The sequence below is a fragment of the Miscanthus floridulus genome, chromosome 19, assembly GCF_019320115.1.
Source record: "Miscanthus floridulus cultivar M001 chromosome 19, ASM1932011v1, whole genome shotgun sequence".
NCBI classification, from domain to species: domain Eukaryota; kingdom Viridiplantae; phylum Streptophyta; class Magnoliopsida; order Poales; family Poaceae; genus Miscanthus; species Miscanthus floridulus.
Window position 1 is genome coordinate 95,875,644 of NC_089598.1, and position 22,756 is coordinate 95,898,399.

At 50.4% G+C, this 22,756-nt stretch overlaps 2 protein-coding genes and 2 long non-coding RNA genes across 17 annotated transcripts; 1 reads left to right on the top strand and 3 right to left on the bottom strand.

The window, feature by feature from the left end:
• Positions 1-643: 643 nt before the first annotated feature.
• Positions 644-8,102, bottom strand: LOC136527628 (uncharacterized). 14 transcript variants are annotated; one of them, XR_010776872.1, is made up of 8 exons: positions 6,953-7,823; positions 6,599-6,841; positions 5,874-6,157; positions 5,589-5,674; positions 5,303-5,441; positions 4,195-4,818; positions 816-1,040; positions 644-702 (listed from the first exon to the last, which is right to left on the bottom strand). It is a non-coding gene; the product is annotated as an uncharacterized lncRNA (long non-coding RNA). The 14 variants fall into 14 exon arrangements; XR_010776878.1 differs by lacking the exons at positions 644-702; positions 816-1,040 and having other exon boundaries at positions 4,131-4,818; positions 6,953-7,536; positions 7,650-7,727; positions 7,813-8,102; XR_010776873.1 differs by lacking the exons at positions 644-702; positions 816-1,040 and having other exon boundaries at positions 4,131-4,818; positions 6,953-7,727; positions 7,813-8,102.
• LOC136527448 (uncharacterized) lies at positions 1,320-2,048 on the bottom strand. Its single transcript, XR_010776792.1, has 3 exons — positions 1,855-2,048; positions 1,592-1,765; positions 1,320-1,517 (listed from the first exon to the last, which is right to left on the bottom strand). It is a non-coding gene; the product is annotated as an uncharacterized lncRNA (long non-coding RNA).
• Positions 8,103-16,925: 8,823 nt separating the features above from the next.
• On the top strand, positions 16,926-18,026 carry LOC136526422 (uncharacterized mitochondrial protein AtMg00810-like). The gene has a single exon (XM_066519090.1). The coding sequence runs from the start codon at positions 16,926-16,928 to the stop codon at positions 18,024-18,026; it is 1,101 nt and encodes a 366-aa protein (XP_066375187.1).
• Positions 18,027-19,200: 1,174 nt separating this feature from the next.
• On the bottom strand, positions 19,201-19,500 carry LOC136527073 (uncharacterized). The gene has a single exon (XM_066519694.1). The coding sequence runs from the start codon at positions 19,498-19,500 to the stop codon at positions 19,201-19,203; it is 300 nt and encodes a 99-aa protein (XP_066375791.1).
• Positions 19,501-22,756: the final 3,256 nt, after the last annotated feature.

Here is a 22,756-nt window from a genome sequence, read left to right on the forward strand (position 1 = left end):
GCCGAGTGCCCACTGGCCGGCGCTCGGCAAAGTTTGAATTTTTTTAAAAAAAATTCTTTGCCGAGTGCCCTCTTGCCGGCACTCGGCAAAGTTTGAATTAGAATTTTTTTAAAAATTCTTTGCTGAGTGCCCTCTGGCCGGCACTCGGCAAAGTTTGATTTTTTTAAAAAAAAATTCTTTGCCGAGTGCCATGGTCATGACACTCGGCAAAGCTGGAAAAATGGTTTTCCGAGCGCCCATTTTTCAGCTTTGCCGAGTGCTGTGACCATGGCACTCGGCAAAGGGGTCATTTGCCGAGTGCAACACTCGGCAAAGTGACCCAAAACGGTAAATTTTTTTTACATTCCATCGTGACAAATAAATTCATACAATCATATATCTCATCCATCACATATATATCTCATTCATCACATATATATCTCATCCATCACATATATATCCCATCCATCCACACATCCATCCGCACATATCACATCCATCATAATATATATCACATATATAATAATAAGTGTTCAAGTCCATCCAAATAAATCCACAAGTCCATCAAAGTCCACAAGTGTATCACAAGTCCATCACCAAGTGAACAACAAATGAAAAAAATACAACGTGCACTCATCTCGACCACTACGACTGTGGTGAAGGCACAGTTCCATCATTCGGAGGTGCATGAGGTGGATTATTCGAACCACCGTCAGATGGAGACTGCACAAAGGAGAAAAGATTGCATGTGAGACAAGATTATTTGGATAGCTAATCTATAAAGGTAGAGGCCATACAAGCAAAGCACAAGCGAAAGTAAAAAAAATCATACTCACAGGAGTAGCTGGAGCTGCAGGACGCGGAGGCAGAGGTGGAATCAACAGCCTAGGTGGCAGAGAGAAGCCCACACGTTGCCCAAGCCCTTGTAGGAACTCCGTAATGTCCGTCAGCCTCTGCGCCTGGGCCTGCCGCTCGGCCCGCTCGGCCTCCAGCTGGGCCGCCATCCTCTGGTGCCCGGCCTCCAGCTCCTGACGTTGCCTCATTTCTTGTTTCAGCCGGGCCTGCAATATTTCACTCCAATGTTTCAGTAATGCAAAGCCAATTAAGGTGTGTAAAGATCAATGTATGACGAGTAAAACAGGAATAATCTCGAGTGCGTCGACCCGGTGCTGTGTAGCGGTCGGCCGTGTGCGAATGGCCGGGCTCTCGCTCGTGCTCCGTGCTCGGATCTAGGAGAGAGAGGGAGTAGAGGCCGTGTCGATGACGTCGTCGCCAAGCCAGAACTGCCCATGCTTCTTGCCTTGCCCCGCCCTCATAACGGCCTCTCCATCGAAGTCCTGGGAGCTCGGATCGTGGTCTGACCCATGGAGTGACCTCGCCACCTCAGTGTACTCACTGATGCGGGAGTGGACGCTCGGGTTCATGTATGTCTCGGGCGGGTCCTCCAGGTTGAAGGAGACGTCGGACGTCGCCTTGCCCTTGTGGGCCATACATCATGCCTGGAAGTCCGAGCAAGCCTGGCCACTATGTGACGCCGACTGCGAGAAAGACAGCACGATGATTAGAAATCAGGCAGAACTGAGCGTCACAATAGATAAATGAATTCGCGTACCCATGCTTGTTTGTATCCGGCGAGGCTACGGCTGCCTTGATGGTGTGCTGGACCTTGCATCTGCAAACGACGGTCCCAGGCATCCCTGTGCATCTTGAGGTACTCCTCCATGAACCACCTCTCCACCATCATCGCCTAACACTCGGGATACGCTTGGCACCACCAGGGAATCATCTACACGTCATCAAGTATTGGACATATAAGAAGATCAAATTAAATCAACTTAATCTCAAAACGAATCAATATTGATGTTCTTCATTTACCTCAAGGTACTGCTCCCGGGTCAGCTGCATCTCTCTTGCGTCTTTCTTGGTTTTCCTCTCTCCAAGCTTCGTCCCGTAGTAGGTTACGATGGCCTAGATGCGCACCTCGTGATGCATGTCGGAGACGAGTTTTTTTACAGGCTTTGGTAGTCACCTGCTCCGCCCTGGCCTCAAATTCCTCCTCGCATCTGTAATAAGTCTGCATACAAAAGCGATGTATCCATTCATTATTGGGTAATTTTGCCGTGGGACACTAGAGAAACAGGAAATTGGCCAGTGAACATCGCCAACGTCGAAATTTGCTGGCGGACATTACAAATTTGTGATTCTTTGCCGAGAGACACCGCGCTAATTATTTTATTCATTTTTCAGTTTTGAGGAGAGAGAAGGTACGACAAATGTCTAAACTGCCCTCGTCTTCAACCGTTGTTCACCGGCTATTTGCTATAACACACCGCCGCCGCCGATTTGGTCGTCCTTCTTCGACGAACAACGTTTGCGACCGATGCGGCCCTCTCCATCCTCACACGAGCGGCGGTGCGGGCCTCTCCATCCTTGCGCGGGTGGCGACGAGGCCTCCCCGGCCTCGTGCGGGCGGCGGCGCGAGCTCCCCGGGCTGACTTCCTAGGCGGGCGGGCGGACAGAGCGCAGGTTGGGCGTGGAACGACCGGCGTCGTGGCCTAAGCAGGTGTGGGTGGCCTCGCGCGGAGCTGGCCATGGTGGGCGTGGTCGGTGTCGGGACCGGGCTCGTGGCCTGGGCAAGCGCGGGCTGACGGAGCATGGGTTGGGCGCGGGGCCGACGGAGGTCGCGGCTTGCGTCGCGGCCTAGGCAGTTGCGGGCGGCCTGCGGCCTCGCCGGAGTTGGCCATGGTGGGCGCGGGCACACGGCCTAGGTAGGCACCGGTGGATGGAGCACGTGCTGGGCACGGGGCAGATGGAGGCTAGCGCCCGGTGTTGCGGCCTGGGCATCGATGTCGGCCAGGAGGCACTGGAGTTGCGCGAGGTCCGCCTCGGACTGCGCTGCTGGGGCTGCGAAGGCACGGGCACAGCCGTCAGATGCAGCGGCGACGGAAGATTCGGATGTGGTGGTGGCTAACTCGGCGGACCAGGTGGTGCTGGAGTTGGCCAGAGCGATTCCTGCCCGCCGGCGATTGGAGGACATGGACGGACCTCATGGGGTGGAGCCTGAGGAGGAAGATGACCACGGGGGCAATATGGTCTTTTCACTGCCCTTTCTCGATCCCAAACTGTGAAAATTAATATTTTAATTGCTGCGGTGTCTGGTGGCAAAGAAACGCGATTTCATAATGGTACTGGGCATATTTTCGAGTTGGCGGTGTCCACCGGCAAATACCACGTTTGTCCGATGTCCCACAGCAAAATTCCCCTTCATTATTTCAAGAAAAGTCCAATGAATACGACGTATTGAGCAATGTTGTGCGAGGGAGACTTACCCAAAGCTCTGCCTTCACCCGCGCCGCCTTGTTGGGGTACTCCGCATCGGTGGATTTGTCCAAATGGCTGTGTTTTGTTTGCGTGTTTTTAAGCCCCTGCTTCTGTTTCGGTACCCGTCTAAGCGGGTTGCGACCTGTACATAAACTTCATTCTTTCCTTCCTTAATTGAGAGACAGAGCTCCTGCCGTTTGTTTAAAAAAAAAAGTATTTGCATGTTATGATCTTGTTTGGGAAATTAGCCATGGCAGCCTTCTGTTTTGGAGTTGTTCTGTTAGGACTTTCAGTTCATTTCTGGCAATTCCTGTTATACTCCTATCCTCCTAGCAACCATCTGGCGCTGCTAGCTGAACAGTCGTTTATTGATTGCACTATGATTGTATCATGCATATTTTCTACTGATGCCGGAAAAAGTTTAATTAAAAATATCGAAGTGCTGGGGCTGATTTAGACCTTTTGTGAAGCAGGCTCATTCTTCTGAGGAATGGGAACTGGCTACATTGGTGCTTAGACAACCTAACTATCAGATTAAGTTCAAACACACCGGTGAAATTATAATTGATAAGCGGTGAAATTATAATTGATATATCTGATTATCTGACTCTTTTTAGGTTACGTGATCTAATCGTATTAGTCATGAGAACTTTCCAGAAAAAGGTATCCCTTTTATATGGCAATTTCTGATCTTAAACCTTTAGTTATCTGTATTATGTGTTTACATGTTTTCATTTGTTTGATTTTCACTAGTTGAGTGCCCGTACGTTGCTACGGGAGCTAAAGATTAGAACAAGGCATACAATTAACAGACTCAAACAAAATTGTCAAAATGATAGATTATTAGATTATGTGATTAAGTTACAAAAGCTCAAGCTGTTTCTATGTACCTACCTTTTATGCAACAGATAGATGACTTCGGATCAAACCGTAGCAGTGATCACCACGAGATTATGTACTCACAACTCAAGAAAAGCCAAATTGGTCTAGTGCTCAGCTTAACTTGCTTCGTCCACCAAACAAAATGCTTGTGGGAGGCTGGAGAAACCACTGTCAACTGCAAATGTATGTGCCATAATTTGTTGTCAAAACAGACACCAGGTGAATGTTACTCAAACCCAGCACGCCATTTATCGTCCACATCTTTTGCTTAAGCAATGCTCTGAAATTTGGTTGAAAAATAACATCGAAGTAGCAAAATAATCTGCTTAAGACCAACCAAACCAATGTATACCTTCTTAGCGATTTGTCAAACCCGAGACAGTCTATACCTGCTCCAACTCCAAACTCAACATCCTGAACAAGCACCTCCCCTCTGGCCTGGTTATAGGATATTGCTGTTGTTATCAAAAGGCCCACTGTTACTCCCTCATCACTTCCTCCTCTTCCTCAGCCGTGAAGTCATTCTTGATGTTGAACTTTTCGTGGATGTCCTCTGGAGTCTTCCCCTTCATCATGTCCGTGACGCTCAGGCAGGTCAGGTTCAGCAGGCCCCTTGATGTCCAGGTAGTTTGCAGCCTGCGAAGACCAATTACATGAATGTGACAGTCATGCAAACTATTCAGTGACTTTATGATCTATGAAGGTACACAATAGAGTCGTACAATGTATTTATTTCTTTTGACACTACAAATGGCAAAATTACAAACCAATATCAATTCTGTAAAGCTAGTATTATCACTAAACATTGACCATTACCAAGCATCCAAGACTTCGACTATACATGTGCACCAAGCATGGCAGAACCATAAAACTGCCCCAGCTTATCCTAAATCAGCAGCCAAACCTTTCGGAATAATTTCAAATATCTATGGATCCAAGTACAACATTGATCATGAGTAGAAAGGTATAAACCACTCCCAATTACCAAGTGAACAATTTCAAATGCCTCATTTTTTCTGGTTATGCTAGAGCAACTTAATTGACACAACCTTAGTATATATATAAGAGCAAACTTTACGCAAGGGTAATTTTTTGACTCATACTATCAAAGAAGACATACCAACCCTGCACATCTTATCATAAGCACTTTGCCACATCCTACAACTTCATCTTCTGTTTGCCAGAGCAAGGCTGAGGTCCCATAGTTGTGGTCTCCAGTACGCTCCAGGGTTCACTAAATCAGCTCCCTTTCTTGCAGTCTGGCCAAATGGAGGATGACACAGAATCAAAAGACAAAATGAATTGAAATAAATTGTCTGGATGGACAAGCATCGCAGCTTCTTGATAAAGATCAATAATAGCATAAATAAAATATGAAGAAAATCTGGAGCTGTCATGTTGTGGACCTGGGTACCATGAGTCCTGCGCTTGCACACTGGCCTCCTGACGGCAGAGTCTCACCAGGAGCATCAGTGCCAACTCCAGCTTGCCACTGCCGTACAAGAAAAGAAGCTAGCATAAGTAATCTGGTCTAAATTTCAGTCAAGAACGGCATTAGTAAATAAGAAAGAACAACTGCATAAACATCTCACATTCATGTATGCATTAAATGGTTATCTTAATTGTTGCAAATAAAGAAATCATGTAACATATAACCAGCATAACAATGGAGCCTGGCGGTAGAGTCTTACCGCCTGTGACCGGAAGGTCCTAGGTTCGAGTCGCGGTCTCCTCGCATTGCACAGGCGAGGGTAAGGCTTGCCACTGACACCCTTCCCCAGACCCCGCACAGAGCGGGAGCTCTCTGCACTGGGTACGCCCCTTTTATAACCAGCATAACAACAAAGGTATGACTGGTGGCTCTGAAATCTCGCAAGTAGTCTGATGAGTGGTGAAAAGGGACTGGACCTCTGAACATTCTTGTACAGAAAAAAAAAAGAACACAAGAGGAACCTAGTTCCAGATTCCAACAGATCTATAAATGGATAATGAGATTTATATGAGATTCATAAGCTTCCAACAAACTTATAAACTGAAATCCAGACTGAGAGTACAGACTTAAATGCTACATTTGATCACTGAACCCAGATATAGTATTTGAACAATACCTAAGTGGCACGCTCTAAAATTATGACAGCACAAAAGTGGTCATTTAGAGGTTAAACAATAGCAAGGACACATTTTGATTGAAGCAAGCTCCTTTTAAGAGAGCTAAATTGCACAAAGCATGTACATGGAATAACTATTCTTGATGCTTCCACGGATAACAGAGACAAGTAGTTTTAAAATTTAAAAACAACTCCCTCTTAAACCTTGTCCTTCCCTCCTCCCTCTCTCCACTTCAAGATTAAGATCGATACAAATGGAAGCGTTTAGCTAAAATAATTAATTTAAGATAAGTAGAGAGGTGATATACCTTTTCCAAACACCTTGGCTCACAATTAAATTGATCAGCAACTTCTTCTCAATTCAAAAGACAAACTGAAGAGCAATGTTTCTTCTTTCCAAATGAGAATGGAAAAAGGAAATCATATCTTTCCAATTTTGATGTCATATGGGGATTGATGGAATTAGGTTGCGGATGCTGCTGCAATAGCTGCTGTTTCAGAGCTGGTTGCACAGGAGCAGAAGGTGCAACCTTAAGTTCCTCCAGAAGTCCCTACACAAGGTATACAAATAACATATAATCTTTTAGAATACTGGCAGACTTAGAATGCATATAGCAGACCTAGAGGCTGTGATGGTTGAGGCGCTTAACAGCGAGGACGACCTTGAGCCGGTGGAGCAGAAGAAGGCACGGTAAACGGAGCCAAAGCCGCCCTTGCGGACCTTGAGCATGCAGCTGAAGCCGTTGGTGGCTTTGATGAGCTCGTCAAGATCAAACATCCACAAGCATTGTGCTCCCCGCTCCTCCGACAGCTCCTGGATGCTCCGTGTGGGTAATTTCTGTCATTGCAGAATCCCTGTACTTCATGCCCCTGATGATCTTGATAGCCACCATTTCTTCCTTTTCCCTATCCCAACACTCCAACATCTGACCAAAGCTAGACACATTCAGTTATGAATATAAGCAGGACGAGTAGATTATTAACTACAAATGGTATAATAAATAATGACAAAACAGTATGATTATACATATTATAATCCTCGTAACACTCTGCAAATAATCAATAGGCCCCTTGAATGAGATTTTACATTTACCAGACTCCTGAGAGAAGCAGCCATGACCTACGTTAGTTTCAAGCACAAAATAGTGATAATATTCAAGCTTGTAACGCTAAGAGCGAATCCCACTCACTGCCTGCCCTCACTACCATTCCTACGACCAAGCACATCAGCGGTGCATGATTTGACCTGTACAAAATAATGATTTCAATATTGTTTCAACTTAGAATGTAGGATCACCAAGAACGAAGAATCAATTAAAGAAGTGGGTATGAAAAGGTAAATATCCAAACCAGCTCAACCTCCATGGTGATGGGCGCATACTCCTTATCCTAACCACTGGATATTGCCATACTGGAGATGATATAGAGTGACACTTTCTAAAAGCATTTTCACAAACGGGTGTTGAGCATGAGACATTGGTATTCATAGATTCAAGCAAAGTGAACCAGATTAAGCGCGGACCGGAACTGGATGTAGTTGATGACCTGCGCATGAGCCGGGCCAGGAGGAGCCGGAGCGAGATGGGGAAGCAGAGCTGGAGCCGGAGTCAGGGAGGGCACGGGCGGTTTGGCCTCCACGGGCTGCTGGCGCCGCGGCGGGGCAGCGGATTTGAGGCGAGCGCGACGCGGCGGGGTGGCGGTGTGGACGTGAGGTCACTGCTCCACAAGTACCAACACCTGGCGGCGAAGGGCGAGGAGCGGAGGCCGGGTCCGTGTGCAAGGGCTGGGCGGAGCTATTACAGCGGGGGCAGGCGGAGCTATTACTTCTGGGTCTTTTTAGTTTTATTTCTCGAATATGCAAAAGATTTATGTACCATTGTATTAAGAAGAAGAGTCTAAATAGACATATAACACGCTTTTATCGAGCGATAAGGAAGTCAACCTAACACAGCGGTAGCTGGACCATCCTAGCAAGAGACCTCTTATTTCACTATTAAATAAAAGGAAACAACCAATACAGACGCAGCGGTGCGACCTAGGAGGTGGCCCTGCGTCTTCGTGGCCGACCGGACAAGCCCTTTTCAACGGCCGAGAAGAGCGCTTCCAACGTCTTGGCGTTGGACGCAGTCAGGTTGCCGTCGAAAAGCTTGTCAAAAGCCTCTAGCTCCGACGCGGATGGCACTGAAGGGCCCTTAGTGTAGCCCATATGCTGCATGATCAACACCTCTCCTCGCTTGGAAGCAGGTACTCGGGAGAGGCTCTGAGCCGCCTACCGCCTGCTCCGCCACGACAGCACCGACTTAGCAGGAGGCTGCTTGGGAGGCTCATGAATCATCGGAGAGTCCCTCTTACGCGTCACTTTGTTGATGAAGCTGTCGAGGCGGCATTTGGCGGAGCCGTCGTTGTCCACTGCCTGGTGGGTAACCACCGACGGTGAACTAGGAGGGCCACCATCCACAGTGAGGTCAACTGGTCCAAAGCCTAGCAGGTAACTGTGCTCCGTGTGTGTCATCAATGAGTCCACTGCCCACTGAATGGGGGCGTGGGGGTGGTGTCCGCAGCTCGTAGGAGACCGCTGCTGGGTCCACATCCTTCATCTGGGGGCCCGCCACCCTCATTCTATAGCTGAGGGGGCACCGAAGGTGACAACAGGCGGTCAAGGGAAGGCGACGCGATGATCCGACCGCCGACAAGCGAGGCTGCGAACTCCTCTAACATCGGGTCCTCCGTGATGTCACGATCGCATGTGGCGTCCGAGTATAACGTCAGCGTCAACGGGTCAGGCTCAACGATGCTCATCTTGTTAGGCAGCTCGCCGTGCCCCGCCTAAGCTCCAACAACGACCGAGGTGAAGTCCGATGCCCGTCTGGGCGGCCCCTGCTGACCGCCCATGACTGTCGGTGGCGACACTCGTAGCTACGGTGGTGTCATCCACCTTCAGTCATCGCCGACTCCTCCGACATCTCTGACGTCGCCGCCCACTGCCGCCGCGCGTAGTCGCATTCGGCACAGCTGCAGCCGCACCTAGCACAACTCCAGCCAAGGTCGGCGTGTTGCCGTGAGTACGTGGCCGGGTGCCCGGGGTACGCTCCCGGTCAGGTCATCGTGGCCGTCCTTCTTTGGCACCAGATGTGCCGGAGGCAGAAGGAGGTACCATCCGCCGTCGCTTGCAGTCCCACGTGAGGTGTCCGAACCCCTTGCACTGAAGGCAGCGTGGAGGCAGATGGCAGGTTGCCACCCTGTGCCCGGAGGAGAGGCAGTTGAAGCACTTCCCCCGCAGGTCTGCCGAGTAACGGGTGGGGAGGTGATGGACTTCCCCCGCAGGTCTGCCGAGTAACGGGTGGGGAGGTGATGGTTCGCCGAAAATGCAGCGCGAGCGAGCTGTGCCCCACTTGCGCCGCATGACGACCCCTGCGACAGGACCTCATGCCAGTCGTCAGCATCCGGAGCGGACATGCGCTGGCGGGCAGCGAAGCGTGGACCAGGCCGCCTGTGAACTTCATGTCCGGCCACCGCTTCCTTGCCACAGTTAGGAAGTCCATGAATGAGTCGCGAGCGTGGCCGATTGCGCTTGCGCCGACGGCCTACGCATGCCTGACCGGCTGCTCGGCCACCAACGTCAACAACGATGATGGAGCGCGGCCGCTCTCTCTCAAGCAGTGGCGACATCCTCGGCGCCTGCGGCTCACGAAGAACAGCGTCGAGGTAGGAGCTTGGGTGGACAGACGGTGATGCTTCCACATCGGAGTCGCCATGGTCATCGTCCGCCAAGTGACGATCCTTGGAGCGCCCTGCCGAACTCCCCCAGACTGGAAGGGAGCGGCGTTGGGGGAGAGGGTGGACGACGGCCTTGGGGACGAGCTGCTTCTGTTGGTCTGGCGCCCATCGTCCCGAGGCCCAGACGGGTTGACAAGGAAGACATCGAGGGGGTCAACGACGAACGCAAAGGCGACCTTAGAGGACGCGGACCCAGGGGCGGGCCGCACGGGTCGAGATCCATCCCCACCGGGGCTTCCTGGCGCTGGTTGGTGCTGCCACGGCGAGCAGGGCGCCGTGGTCGCCGGCATCGGGGTGCCCATCAAGGGCACCTCCCCAACCGCGGGCGAGGTCGTGGCTTCCCCTGTCTCCGGTAGTGGCGGCTCCACATGGTCTGGCCTTCTCCAGCACGGCCGGCGGCGGCGCGGCCGCGCCATCATCGACAGCGGCGGATCTGCCCGCACGGGCCTGGGTGGTAGCGTCGGGATCCTGCGGTGGCGATGTTGGGGAGGCGGGAGCACGGCAGGTGCGGAGAGATCTGGCGGTGGCGACACTGAGGAGGCAGACGCATGGTCGCCGGCGTCGACATTCGGCGCTGGCGACAGCCGCACGGCGGAGCCACCTCCCGCTCCTGTTTGGGTCATCTCAGGGGCTGTAGGGAGGGGGAGGAGAGGTGGAGGGAGGGGCTGCCGGGATGGCGGCCGCCTTCGGCGGCATCGGGCTGGGGGCGGCCGCCAGGGCGCCGCTAGGGCAGTGCTTGGGTGCTTGGTTGGGTCTTTTTAGTTGTAGAGATTCATGGTTGGTAAGCTCTTGATGCTTAAAGGAAAGGAAAGGCAAGGCTTACAATCCGTGAAGATTCTAGGTAGAACCGTAGAAGTTTTCCTCTTTCTGATTGGTTTGTGCAGTATTCGATAATTTTTGTTCTTGAGGTGGAATAAGTTCTATATAATTTTTGTTCCTGAAGTGGAATAAGCTCTAGATAATTTCAAGAGTTACCTGGTGGAGGCGTGAGGGGACATAAATGGTTAGAGGAACCTAGGATCAGTTCTTATCCTACTAGGATTAATAGTAAATTGTAGGTTTGTTTATTTCTTTTTTCTTCTCATTGTTTTGCTCTAAGTTATGCCACATCACTGTGGTAAATTTGAAGCAGCCAGTGCTGCAAATAAACCTACGAGATGTTCGATGCAGCTCTTGGATGTAACTTCATTTCTGTATTGTTAGGCCCATTTGGCAGGGCTTCTCCATCGGCATCAGGAGCCGTTTGGAGCCGTTTTCTACCAAACGGAGTAAAGTAAAATATCTTCACTTGTGAAGCCTCTAAAAACATGCTCTCACAATGATTTAGGGTGTGATGGAGCCAAAAAAAAGTGGCTTCTCCTAGCTCCTCCTCCAGGCCCCTAAAAACATGCTCTCACAGGGAAGTCATTTTGCCAAATGGTTTACCAAAACCGCTTCAGCTCCACCGGTGGAACTGTTCGTGGAGCTGAAGCCAAAAAAAAAATGGCTTCACTAGTGAAGTGAAGCCCTACCAAATGGGGCCTTAGCAACCATGATCACCACGTTCCATGGCTCTCCTTGATTGTAGCTAGCTAGGCAGTTATACTACCGTGATGTACATGTATATAGGCATAAGCCTCTGAGCAATACAACTTGAGTTGTCCAATCTCTCTCTGCCTATCGCTTACATGGTATCAGCCGATCTCCGATCCTCAACTTCCGCTGCTCCTCCTCCTTCATCCCCCGGCATCGCCATGAGCTCCTCGTCCTCCTCCTCTCTGGCCTCCGACGGCAACTCCGACACCGAGTCTCAGCTCCCCAAACGCTCCATGTCTAGACCAAACCGGCCACTCCGTCGGTTGTCCACGGGATCAACATCCTCAACCGCGTGCCGATCGTCCTTGACTTCAACGAGTCCAACTACATCGCCTGGGTTCGATCCTTCTCCGCCATCTTCGGCCAGTATGGCCTCCGCGATCACATCGATGGCTCTCGGGCGAAGGACGACAATGACTGGGTCCAGAACAATTGCGCCATCGTTTCCTTGTTCTACAACCGGATCTCGCCCGAGCTCCTCTCCATGGTGTCGGAGGACACCGACACCGTGTACTCCCTCTGGTGCGCCGTCCGCAATCTCTTCCACGACAACAAGGACACACGAGTCGTCTACCTCGGCGCCGAATTCCAAAACTTCTACCAAGGTGACCTGTCCGTTCTTGACTACTGCTCTCGCATGAAGGTCATGGTGGATCGGCTTGCCGGCCTCGGCGCTCCGGTCAACGACAAGGATCTCATCTACAACATCGTCCGCGGCCTCAACCCTCGTCTTCATCATGACATCCCGCACATCACCCTCCGCCGCCGTCTACCATCGTTCCTCAAGACCTGATCCATGCTGCAGCTTGAAGAACAGCGCATTGCCGAGTCCGAGAAGATGCAAGCCGCGGCGGCATTGGTTGCCCAGTCGACACACGGCGGCACATCTGCTGCAACTCCCACGACGACCGCACCCGCACTTCTCCAGGCCGCGGCCGCGTTCGTCACCCACACCGCTCCGGGCACGCCCGCTCAACCAGGTGCACCCGGACGCCCGCCGACTCCACCGTCTGCACCACCGACATCCAACACCGGCGACCGATTCTCCACGAACACCCACGGCGCGAAGAAGAAAAAGAAGAAAGGCGCTCCCTCTGCACCGGCTCCACCACCGGGCTTCTAGCCCTCGACGAATCCGTGGACGGGGATGGTTCACGCGTGGCTGTTCCAGGCACCACGCGCGCCCGTGACCACGGCTGTCGTGCTCGGTGCGCGTCCTTCTGCTCCAGCGCCCCAAGCCCACATCGCGGTGCCTCATCTTCGATGGATCCCCAGCTCCTCGCCACCCTAAACATCATGTCCTTAAATCAGCCTTAGTCCGACGAGTGGTTCTTTGACACCGGCGCCTCATCTCACATGTCTCAAGGCTTCGGTAACATCTCTTCTCTCTCTCCCAACTCTTCTTCCACACAGATCATTGTTGGCAATGGAACTTCTCTTCCCATTACCCACACTGGCTCCTCCTCTATACCCACCCTCTCACATTCTCTTTCCCTAAATAATGATCTTGTATCTCCCTCTCTAATCAAGAATCTAGTTTCAGTTCGTGCACTCACGCGCGATAATCCTATCACTGTTGAATTTGACGCTTGTGGTTTCTCTATCAAGGACCGACATACCAGGGAGGTGATACTCTGTAGTGACAGCAAGGGGGACCTCTATCCACTGCAACCGATGGCTTCCAGCTCCACTCACTGCCTCACCGCCCAGTCCGCCGATCTATGGCACCAGTGACTTGGCCACCCCGGGACCGAGTCCTTCCGTCGTCTTCTTCAGTCTTATGACTTCTCTTGTAATAAAGATCTTACTGATACTTGCCATGCTTGCCGCGTTGGCAAACACGTTCGTCTTCCTTTTTCTGCTTCACAACATAGAACAATTGCACCATTTGAATTGATTCATTGTGATGTCTGGACATCCCCTGTTGCAAGTTTCACTGGTCTTCAGTACTATCTCGTTCTTCTTATTGATTTTACCCATTTCGTCTGGACCTTTCCCTTGCGGCACAAGTCCGAGGTTGCCAAGCACATCATGGCGTTCCATGCGTTTACCCGCACGCAATTTGGGAGCACAATTCATGCCTTCCAAACTGACAACGGGCGCGAGTTTGATAACTCTACACTTCGTCAGTTCTACAATGAGCATGGCATCTTACTTCGGCTTTCATGCCTCTACACATCCCAACAGAATGGGAAAGCGGAACGCGTTCTGTGCACCTTGAACGACGGCGTTCGCGCACTGCTCCTGCACGCCGCACTTCCTCCAGCATTCTGGGTCGAGGCCTTGCACACATCCACTTACCTACATAATCGCAAACCGTGCAAGCCACGATCTCTATCCACCCCCTATTCTCTCTTATACAAAACTGACCCCGACTACACATCCCTACGCGTGTTCGGGTGTCTTTGTTACCCAAGCACGACCGCTACTTGCCCAAACAAACTCTCCCCACGATCTGTGGCTTGTGTGTTTATTGGTTACTCGCAGGATCATCGCGGCTACCGTTGCTACAACCTGTCGACACGGAAGGTAATCACCTCACGTCACGTCTACTTCGATGAAGGTGTCTACCCGTTCTGATCCGGGCCATCCGCTACCTCACCGAACGGCTGCGCGTATAATCTGTGGAGACCGAATCTCAGCACCGTGGACGCAGACGTGCCGCCTCCTCCAACAACCTCGGCACGCCTGGTCCCGCGCGCGAACAATGACTGGTCATGAACTCCGTCTCCCCCTCGACGCCGCGGTCTCCAACACCGGCAGCAGCAACTGGCACTTCTTCACCGCAGACGACGCCCTTCTCCATCACAACGTCGCCATCCGCGACGCCCAACAACGAGCCGACTGCATCCACATCCAGATCGTGGTTACCATCGCCTCTGTCAGCGCCCGGCCCATCCTCACCGCCCTCATCATCCATGACAGCCGACGCCCCCGCGCCACACCCCATGGTGACCAGGGCTCGCATGGGGACCTTCAAGCCAAACCCACGCTACGCTGCCACGGCAACAACGATGACCATCTCCCCGATCCCTCGAACAGTCCACCAGGCGCTCAAAGACCCCAACTAGACAAAGGCGATGCAGTCGGAGTTCGACGCCTTGAACGCCAACAACACCTGGGAACTCGTCCCCCGTCCACCTAGAGCGCACGTGGTCAGCGGCAAATGGATCTTTCGTCACAAATTCAAGGAAGACGGGAGCTTCGATCGATATAAGGCCCGTTGGGTGGTCCGCGGCTTCACACAACGCGCGGGCGTCGACTATGGCGAGACGTACTATCCCGTTGTCAAACCGGCAACCGTTCGGACGGTACTCCATCTCGCCGCTGAAAGGTCCTAATGGCTAGAGGGGGGGGGGTGAATAGCCTAATAAAAATTTCTACAACAACACTTAACACAATGGTTAGACAACTATGAGGCAAAGCAAGTGTTGCGCTAGCCTACTCAAAATGCAAGCCACCTACCACAATTCTAGTTTATATAGTGTCTATTCACACAATAGCTATGACACTACCCTATATTAGTGTGCTCTCAAAGTCTAACTAAAGAGCCACACCAACTAAGCAAGCAAGCTCTCACAACTAGCTACACTAAAGAGCTTGTCAACTAGTTTATGGTAAAGTAATGAGAGTGATCAAGAAGATTATACCGCTGTGTAGATGAATGAGTCAATCAATCACAATGATGAATAACAATGAAGACCTATCACCTCGGAATCAAAGGACGAACACAATGATTTTTACCGAGGTTCACTTGCTTGCCGGCAAGCTACTCCTCGTTGTGGCGATTCACTCACTTGGAGGTTCACGCGCTAATTGGCTTCATACGCCAAACCCTCAATAGGGTGCCGCACAACCAATACAAGATGAAGATCACACAAGTCACGAGCAATCCACTAGAGTACCTTTTGGCTCTCCGCCGGGGAAAGGTCAAGAACCCCTCACAATCACCACGATCGGAGCCGAAGACAATCACCACCTCCGCTCGACGATCCTCGCTGCTCCAAGCCGTCTAGGTGGCGGCAACCACCAAGAGTAACAGGAGAAATCCGCAACAAAACACGAACACCAAGTGCCTCTAGATGCAATCACTCAAGCAATGCACTTTGATTCACTCCCAATCTCACTATGATGATGAATCAATGATGGAGATGAGTGGGAGGGCTTTGGCTTAGCTCATAAGGTTGCTATGTTAATGAAAATGGCCAAAGATGTGAGCCATAGCCGGCCATGGGGCTTAAATAGAAGCCCCCACGAAATAGAGCCATTGTACCCCTTCACTGGGCACACTGCGCTCTGACCGAACGCTCTGGTCTTACTGACCGGACCCTGGACTCAGCGTCCGGTCCACTGATGGACGCCACGTGTCACCAGCTTCAAACGCTGTTCGTCAGATTTCAACGGCTACGAACCTGACCGGACGCTCCGGCAAAACTGACCGGACGCTGAAGCCTCAGCGTCCGATCGAGTATAGTAAGGGTCGAAAACTGGTTTTCCTCGACCGGACGCGTCCGGTCCACCTCGACCGGACTCAGTCCAGCGTTCGGTGCTTTTGGATCCAGCGTCCGGTCACTTGACCGACGCTGGCATCTCCTCTGTTTTCACCTCTAATTTCTTCACCCTTGCTCCAATGTGCCAGCCACCAAGTTTATCACCTTGTGCACATGTGTTGGCATATTTTCACAAATATTTTCAAGGGTGTTAGCATTCCACTAGATCCTAAATGCATATGCAATGAGTTAGAGCATCTAGTAGCACTTTGATAACCGTATTCCGATACGAGTTTCACCCCTCTTAATAGTACGGCTATCAAACCTAAATGTGATCACACTCTCTAAGTGTCTTGATCACCAAAATAAAATAGCTCCTACAAGTTATACCTTTGCCTTGAGCTTTTTGTTTTTCTCTTTCTTCTTTTCAAGTTTAAGCCCTTGATCATCGCCATGCCATCACCATTGTCATGCTATGATCTTCATTAGCTTCTCTACTTGAAGTATACTACCTATCTCATGATCACTTGATAAACTAGGTTAGCACTTAGGGTTTCATCAATTCACCAAAACCAAACTAGAGCTTTCAGCCGCCCAGCGTGACTGGCCGGTGCACCAACTCGACGTCAACAACGCTTTCCTTCATGGCGTCCTCGACGAAGAAGTCTATGCACGATAGCCGGCCGGGTTCACCACCAACCCTGATTTGGTGTGTCGTCTCTCCAAAAGCCTCTACGGTCTCAAACAGGCGCCCAGGGCATGGTACATGCGCCTGGCTACCTTCCTCGGCTCCATGGGGTTCAAGCCCATGCGCTCCAACAGCTCGCTCTTTGTTCTTCGGCAAGGCAATGAGTCCATCTACTTGCTCCTCTATGTTGACGACATCGTCCTCACGGGCTCCTCCACCGACATCCTCCACCGAGTCATCCGCACCATCAACGCCGAGTTCAAACTCAAGGACATGGGGCCGGTGCACTTCTTCCTCGGCATTCAGGTGCAACGATGCCTAGACGGCTTCCTGCTCCAACAACAGCAGTACGCCATCGACCTGCTCGATCGCGCCGGGATGGCCGACTGCCGGCCCAGCGACACGCCGGTTGACACGTCCGGGAAGCTCTCCACCACCACCAGGACTCCCTTGTCCACCGCGGACGCTTCGGACTACCGGAGTCTCGTCGGCGCGCTCCAGTACTTGACCATGACGAGGCCGGACCTTCAATACGCCGTCCAGCAAGCGTATCTACACATGCATGCTCCCACAATGGCGCATCAAGGTCTTGTCAAGCGAATTCTCCGATACATCCGCGGCACTACGGAGCTCGGACTTCATCTCCGACGATCTTCCCAGTCCGACCTTGTCGCATACTCGGACGCGGATTGGGCAGGGTGCCCCGACACACGGCGTTCCACCTCCGGCTACTGTGTGTTCATGGGGGACTCGTTAATTTCGTGGTCCTCTAAACGGCAAACAACAGTTTCCCGCTCAAGCGCCGAAGCCGAATACCGAGGGGTTGCCAATGCTGTGGCCGAATGCACCTGGATCAGACAACTGCTCAGCGAGCTCGACTGTCCCCTGAACAAGGCAACGGTCGTGTTCTGCGACAATGTCTCCGCTTGCTACATGAGCTCCAATCCAGTGCATCACAAAAGAACGAAGCACATAGAGCTTGATGTCCACTTCGTGCGGGAGAAAGTCGCTGTTGGCCAATGCAAGGTTCTACATGTACCCACGATGCAACAGTTCGCTGATGTGATGACCAAGGGTCTACCGACGGCGAGCTTGAAGGAGTTCCGAAACAGTTTGTGCGTCGCCGGCAACGACGCTCACACTGAGGGGGGTGTTAGCGACCATGATCACCACGTTCCATGGCTCTCCTTGATTGTAGCTAGCTAGGCAGTTATACTACCGTGATGTACATGTATATAGGCGTAAGCCTCTGAGCAATACAACTTGAGTTGTCCAATCTCTCTCTGCCTATCGCTTACATGTATGTTTGTTGATTTTGTTTATCTTGCTGTTCACCATGCTGTTACTTACAGTAGGTTCACAAAGAATCGAATTTGCAATGTTCATCTCACGGATTCCACTATGCCTTTCGCTCAGCGCATTGCCAATCCAGATATTTTTAAGGGACAATTCATGAAAGGCTACAATAATTTTCCAGCCACTGGATTGAATCACTATTACCATGACGGTGAGAAAACTGGTTAGCATGCAGTACATTTGGAAACAATGATGTTCCCCATGCGGGAACAGTCGGTTCTGATGTAGTGATGTTCCTCTTCATGCGTGGAGTGGATTTCAGATGAGGACTCATGTCTGCCGCGGTGCCATGCCGCCAAGTAGAGCACCCAGCTATGGTACCCAGCTTTAGTTACTTACCAGATGCAGTTACTGTTTTCATTTTTCAACCAGGACTAGCAGTCTGCTAGTTGGTTCTGGGAGGCGCATCTTACGCTTGTAAACTCTATTCCTTTTTATTATTGTAAGCCGATACCCAACCCGTGTCTTTCAAGGGAAAAAAGAAGGCATTCTGCATGGAATGAACTCCAGATGAGGATTCGGCTCCGACGCCCAGTAGAGCACCTAGATGCAGTTTCTGTAGTCTGGACCTTGTTTCTTTGCTGTTTAGATGCATGCGGTTTTTTCCACAATAACCGAATTTCATTACTGAGGCAATTAAATTACAAAGTTCAGTTTTAGATGCAGATTTGGGTCATGTTTTCCCATAACATTGCCCTTTTGTCCTAGTTTTGACGCATTGCACCAAAAAGGTCGTTGAAGCAGCCAGACGGGCGGGTGAGAACAAACGATACAAGCACAATATAAAATACTACCACTCTGCGGCGTGTGCTGTTTGAGGTTGATTAAAGCAGGATAATCCTTTCTTCGTTTAATAGCGAACACATACAAAGCACCCATAACTAAGACCGTCTTCGACGACCGTTATTCAAAACACAAGACCTATTCCACGTTTGGGTAACGGTACAGGTAAATGGTTCAATACTTATTTTTTTGTCGACCCAAAAAAACTTTTTTTTTTGGGTAACGGTACTGCATGGTGGAGCTAGTTGCACGGAGCAAGGAGGTGCTTTAGGACGGCGATGGCCCTGGCGGCGGCGATGGCCACTGCGGCTTGCAGGAACCGTCCTGCTGCCACTGGCACGAGGACGAGGAGAGACACGCCGAGCAGCCAGAGGAGGAGGCCAACGAAGGCCTGCGTCGCACTGGCGGCGGGGTTGTCGAAGCCTGCATAGAAGATGATGGCCACGCCCAGCAGCATGAGCACGCGCGCGGTGTCGAGGAGAAGTGGCTGGAGACGAAAGTCGCGGCGGCCCGGGACCACGGCATCCCGTCGCTCGTCCATTGCAGCTGGAGTGCTGGTGCTGGGCGTCTCGCTTGGACGACCTGCGTGGCCGGGGCTGCGACTTGGCTCTGGAACTCTTGGAAGGGATGTGTGCTATGCTAGCACCTCACACTAGCTGTCTAGCTGGGCGTGGGGCTAGAGACGAAAGCTCGCTTCGTTTTATAGGGCCTTCAGAGAGCATTGCGAGGCCAGACATGCCTGCCCACACATTCTTTCTCGATCTCGAAATGAAAACACCCCACGTCGCTATCAGAGTGCAGGGTATGAGGGTCTGGTGGCCGGTCTTCCCTTAGCTGCCACTACGCTAGCTATCAAAGTGCAGAGTGCAGACTGCACACTGCAGACACAGCGCTTTGCTTTGAGATCGCTATCAGAGAGGGCAGAGAACTTTATCTTGCCTTCTCTGAGTGCAGTTGCGTTGCGATCGCTGTCAAAGGGCATAACACTTTATTTGCCTTTCTCTGCGCTACCTCAGTTTTGACCTCCGAGAACGCTATATATGCTTTGGCGTTATCTCAGAGTGCAGTTGGGTTGCGATCGCTATCAGAGGGCACAACACGTTTTGGCTTTGTCTGCTCTACCTGAGTACCGAGAGCGCTATGCGTTGCGATTACTATCAAAGGGTGGAACGCTTTGGCCTTGTCTTGGCGATCAGAGTGCAGAGGAGCGCTTTGCGATGCTATCACATCACTATGAGAGGGCGCAACGCTTTCGCCTTGCATTTGCGATCAGAGTGCGCAGAGCTTTTGCGTTGTTGCGATCGCTATGTCTATGTGAGGCCCGAACGCTTTTACCTTGCCAATTTGCCACTGCATGCAATAGAGAGGAAAAATGTTTGCGGGCATGCATATTTTAACAGGTGGGCATAGGATTACAGGATGTCAGTGTCCGAGTGATAAGGAAACATTGAAATAAAGCACACGGGGAGTAAGAACACAACACGTTAAAATGTTGATGGCTTGATGCAACGTGTCCTAACGGTGGTCAGCTCCGACATCAAAAAAAAAAATGATGCTTGCTAAGTTGCACTGGAAATCGATTGTCAAAAGAAGCATCCATCTAACTACTGGATCCGAGCTATATATTAAACTACGAATCAACTTTTAGAACAGGTGACATGTGACAACCCTAGCTCCTAGTACAAGTTGGTGACATCACAGGCAGCCAACTGTGGACAGAAGGCGGTGGGAGATTGCCGGCAGAGGAAGGTGACATGGCGAAGTCGGTGGGAGATTGCCGGTGTGGAATGGAAGATGGGGAGGTGGGCAAAAGGGACAGCATTTTCCACCTATCAGGTTTGAGTTTTTAGCAAGTTGGATTTCTCTTTTGAAATCTCTCCAATAAGATTTTGTCCATGCGTGCTTCCCCCTTGGCTGGTTCCTCCTTGTTAAAAGTGTATTACAGATCATCCCTCCGAATCGGTTAAGCTAGTGTTAGGTTTTGCTGAATACACTAACATGGTAACCAAAAGCTCTGCTTGTTGTTAGGGTATTGTCCATCTTAGCTCACCTTTTACATGCGCTGTGGCAAACAAGCGCCTCAAAAACATATTTTTTTTCATACGTCTGTGACGTCAATCACTACCACACGGCGGATTGTCATTGTCTATGTAACCCTTGAATGGAGAGATACGGAACAACAAGAGGCTGATGGGATGGGACCTACAAGAAAAATTATATGCTCCATCTGGGTTGGAAAATGCAATTCGAACGTGAAAGGTATACCTGAATAAATCAATTCTAGAGTTTAAATTAATTTCTAGACTTATTAGTTTTTTTATATTTAATCAAGTTTATAGAAAAGAACATAAATGTTTATGATACCAAGTATATTATAGAAATATATTTAATGTATCTAGTGATAATAACTTGGTTTCATAAATGTTGGCCCTCGTTTCTATCCTTTTTTTATTGGAAAGACGGGAGACGAAAAGTCAGCAGCTCGTTCAGATTTCCGACAAGCCAATGATGGTAAAAGGAGTTCGCCAGTTACACCATCCATGTCGGCCATTTGCAAGGAGAAAATAAAATATTTTTTATAACTAAAAAAAAAGCATCGGGTGTGTCTATGAAGTTACTCCCTCGGGTCCAAAAATACATCATTTTATTTGACTGTTCGTCTTATTCAAACTTTTATATAAATATTATTTATTTTGTTATGACTTATTTTATTATTAGAGATGCTTTAATAGTAACTTATTTATTTTAGTATTTGCAAAAAACCAAATAAGATAAATGGTCAAACATGATATCTAAAAGTCAAAGGCGTCATCTATTTTGAGACGCAGCCGCTGCCTACTCGTACGAGAGCACGTGTGCTGCTTCCTACACCCGCTCCTCAACCCAGCCCACACCAACATAATTCTGTGCTGGATTGAACTAGATAAGAACCACTATGACAAACGCGTGGTTCGTTCCATGTTCGATCATCATAAGCTTGTAGAGAAACACAGATGGAGACAAAGTTATCGATACGTTAGGCGATATGGACAAAAAGATTAGTTAGGGGGGCTAGTTAGATCAGCCTTCTAAATCAAGAAATGGGGGCAAGTTGGGCTACATATTGTATGCAAGCAAGATATACACGTTAGTTGTGGGTGCTAATATTTATAAAACCGACTACTGTCTAAGGGTTGGGTTTGGATACATGAGGTATCTCATAGCAATCAAGAACTGAATTAACAAGTACCGGATTAGTTGAGCTGCTAGATCACCCTGGTCCAATCACGAGAATGGACAAACAAAAGGTACAACACTGCTTGAAAAAGCATATGCAGCTAGTACAATCAGTACTCGTGCACACATAAAAAAGAAAAGACCTTACGCACAGAATTATTGGTGCGCACTGCAAATGGTGAAAGAATCATGGAAAAAGTACACGTGCTCCCGTGATTGGACACGTGTGCTGCCAGTAGCCAGCTATGCCGCCGCATGCGCTGCTCCCTGTCCCCGCACCTTGCCGCTGCGCTGCTATCCCCGTCGCTCCTTACGGGCATCCTCTCGGACCTCGCGGAGATCGGCAGCTCCTTCTGTCCGTCGCATGTGGCCAGGCGCCGAAAAGAGGGGTCATCGCTGGCCGAGCCCAGGCCAGGCGGAGGCGCAGCTGGCTACTGGCAAGGCGCACCACCATCGTCGGCCGTCGGCTTGCCGGACTCAGCCGTTTCCTCGCTATGTGTTGTGTTGTACGGAAGAAGGGTGAAACCGTATGTTTCAAGAGCATGTTTTATGTGTTTTAGATATTTTAGAGACATGGTGCA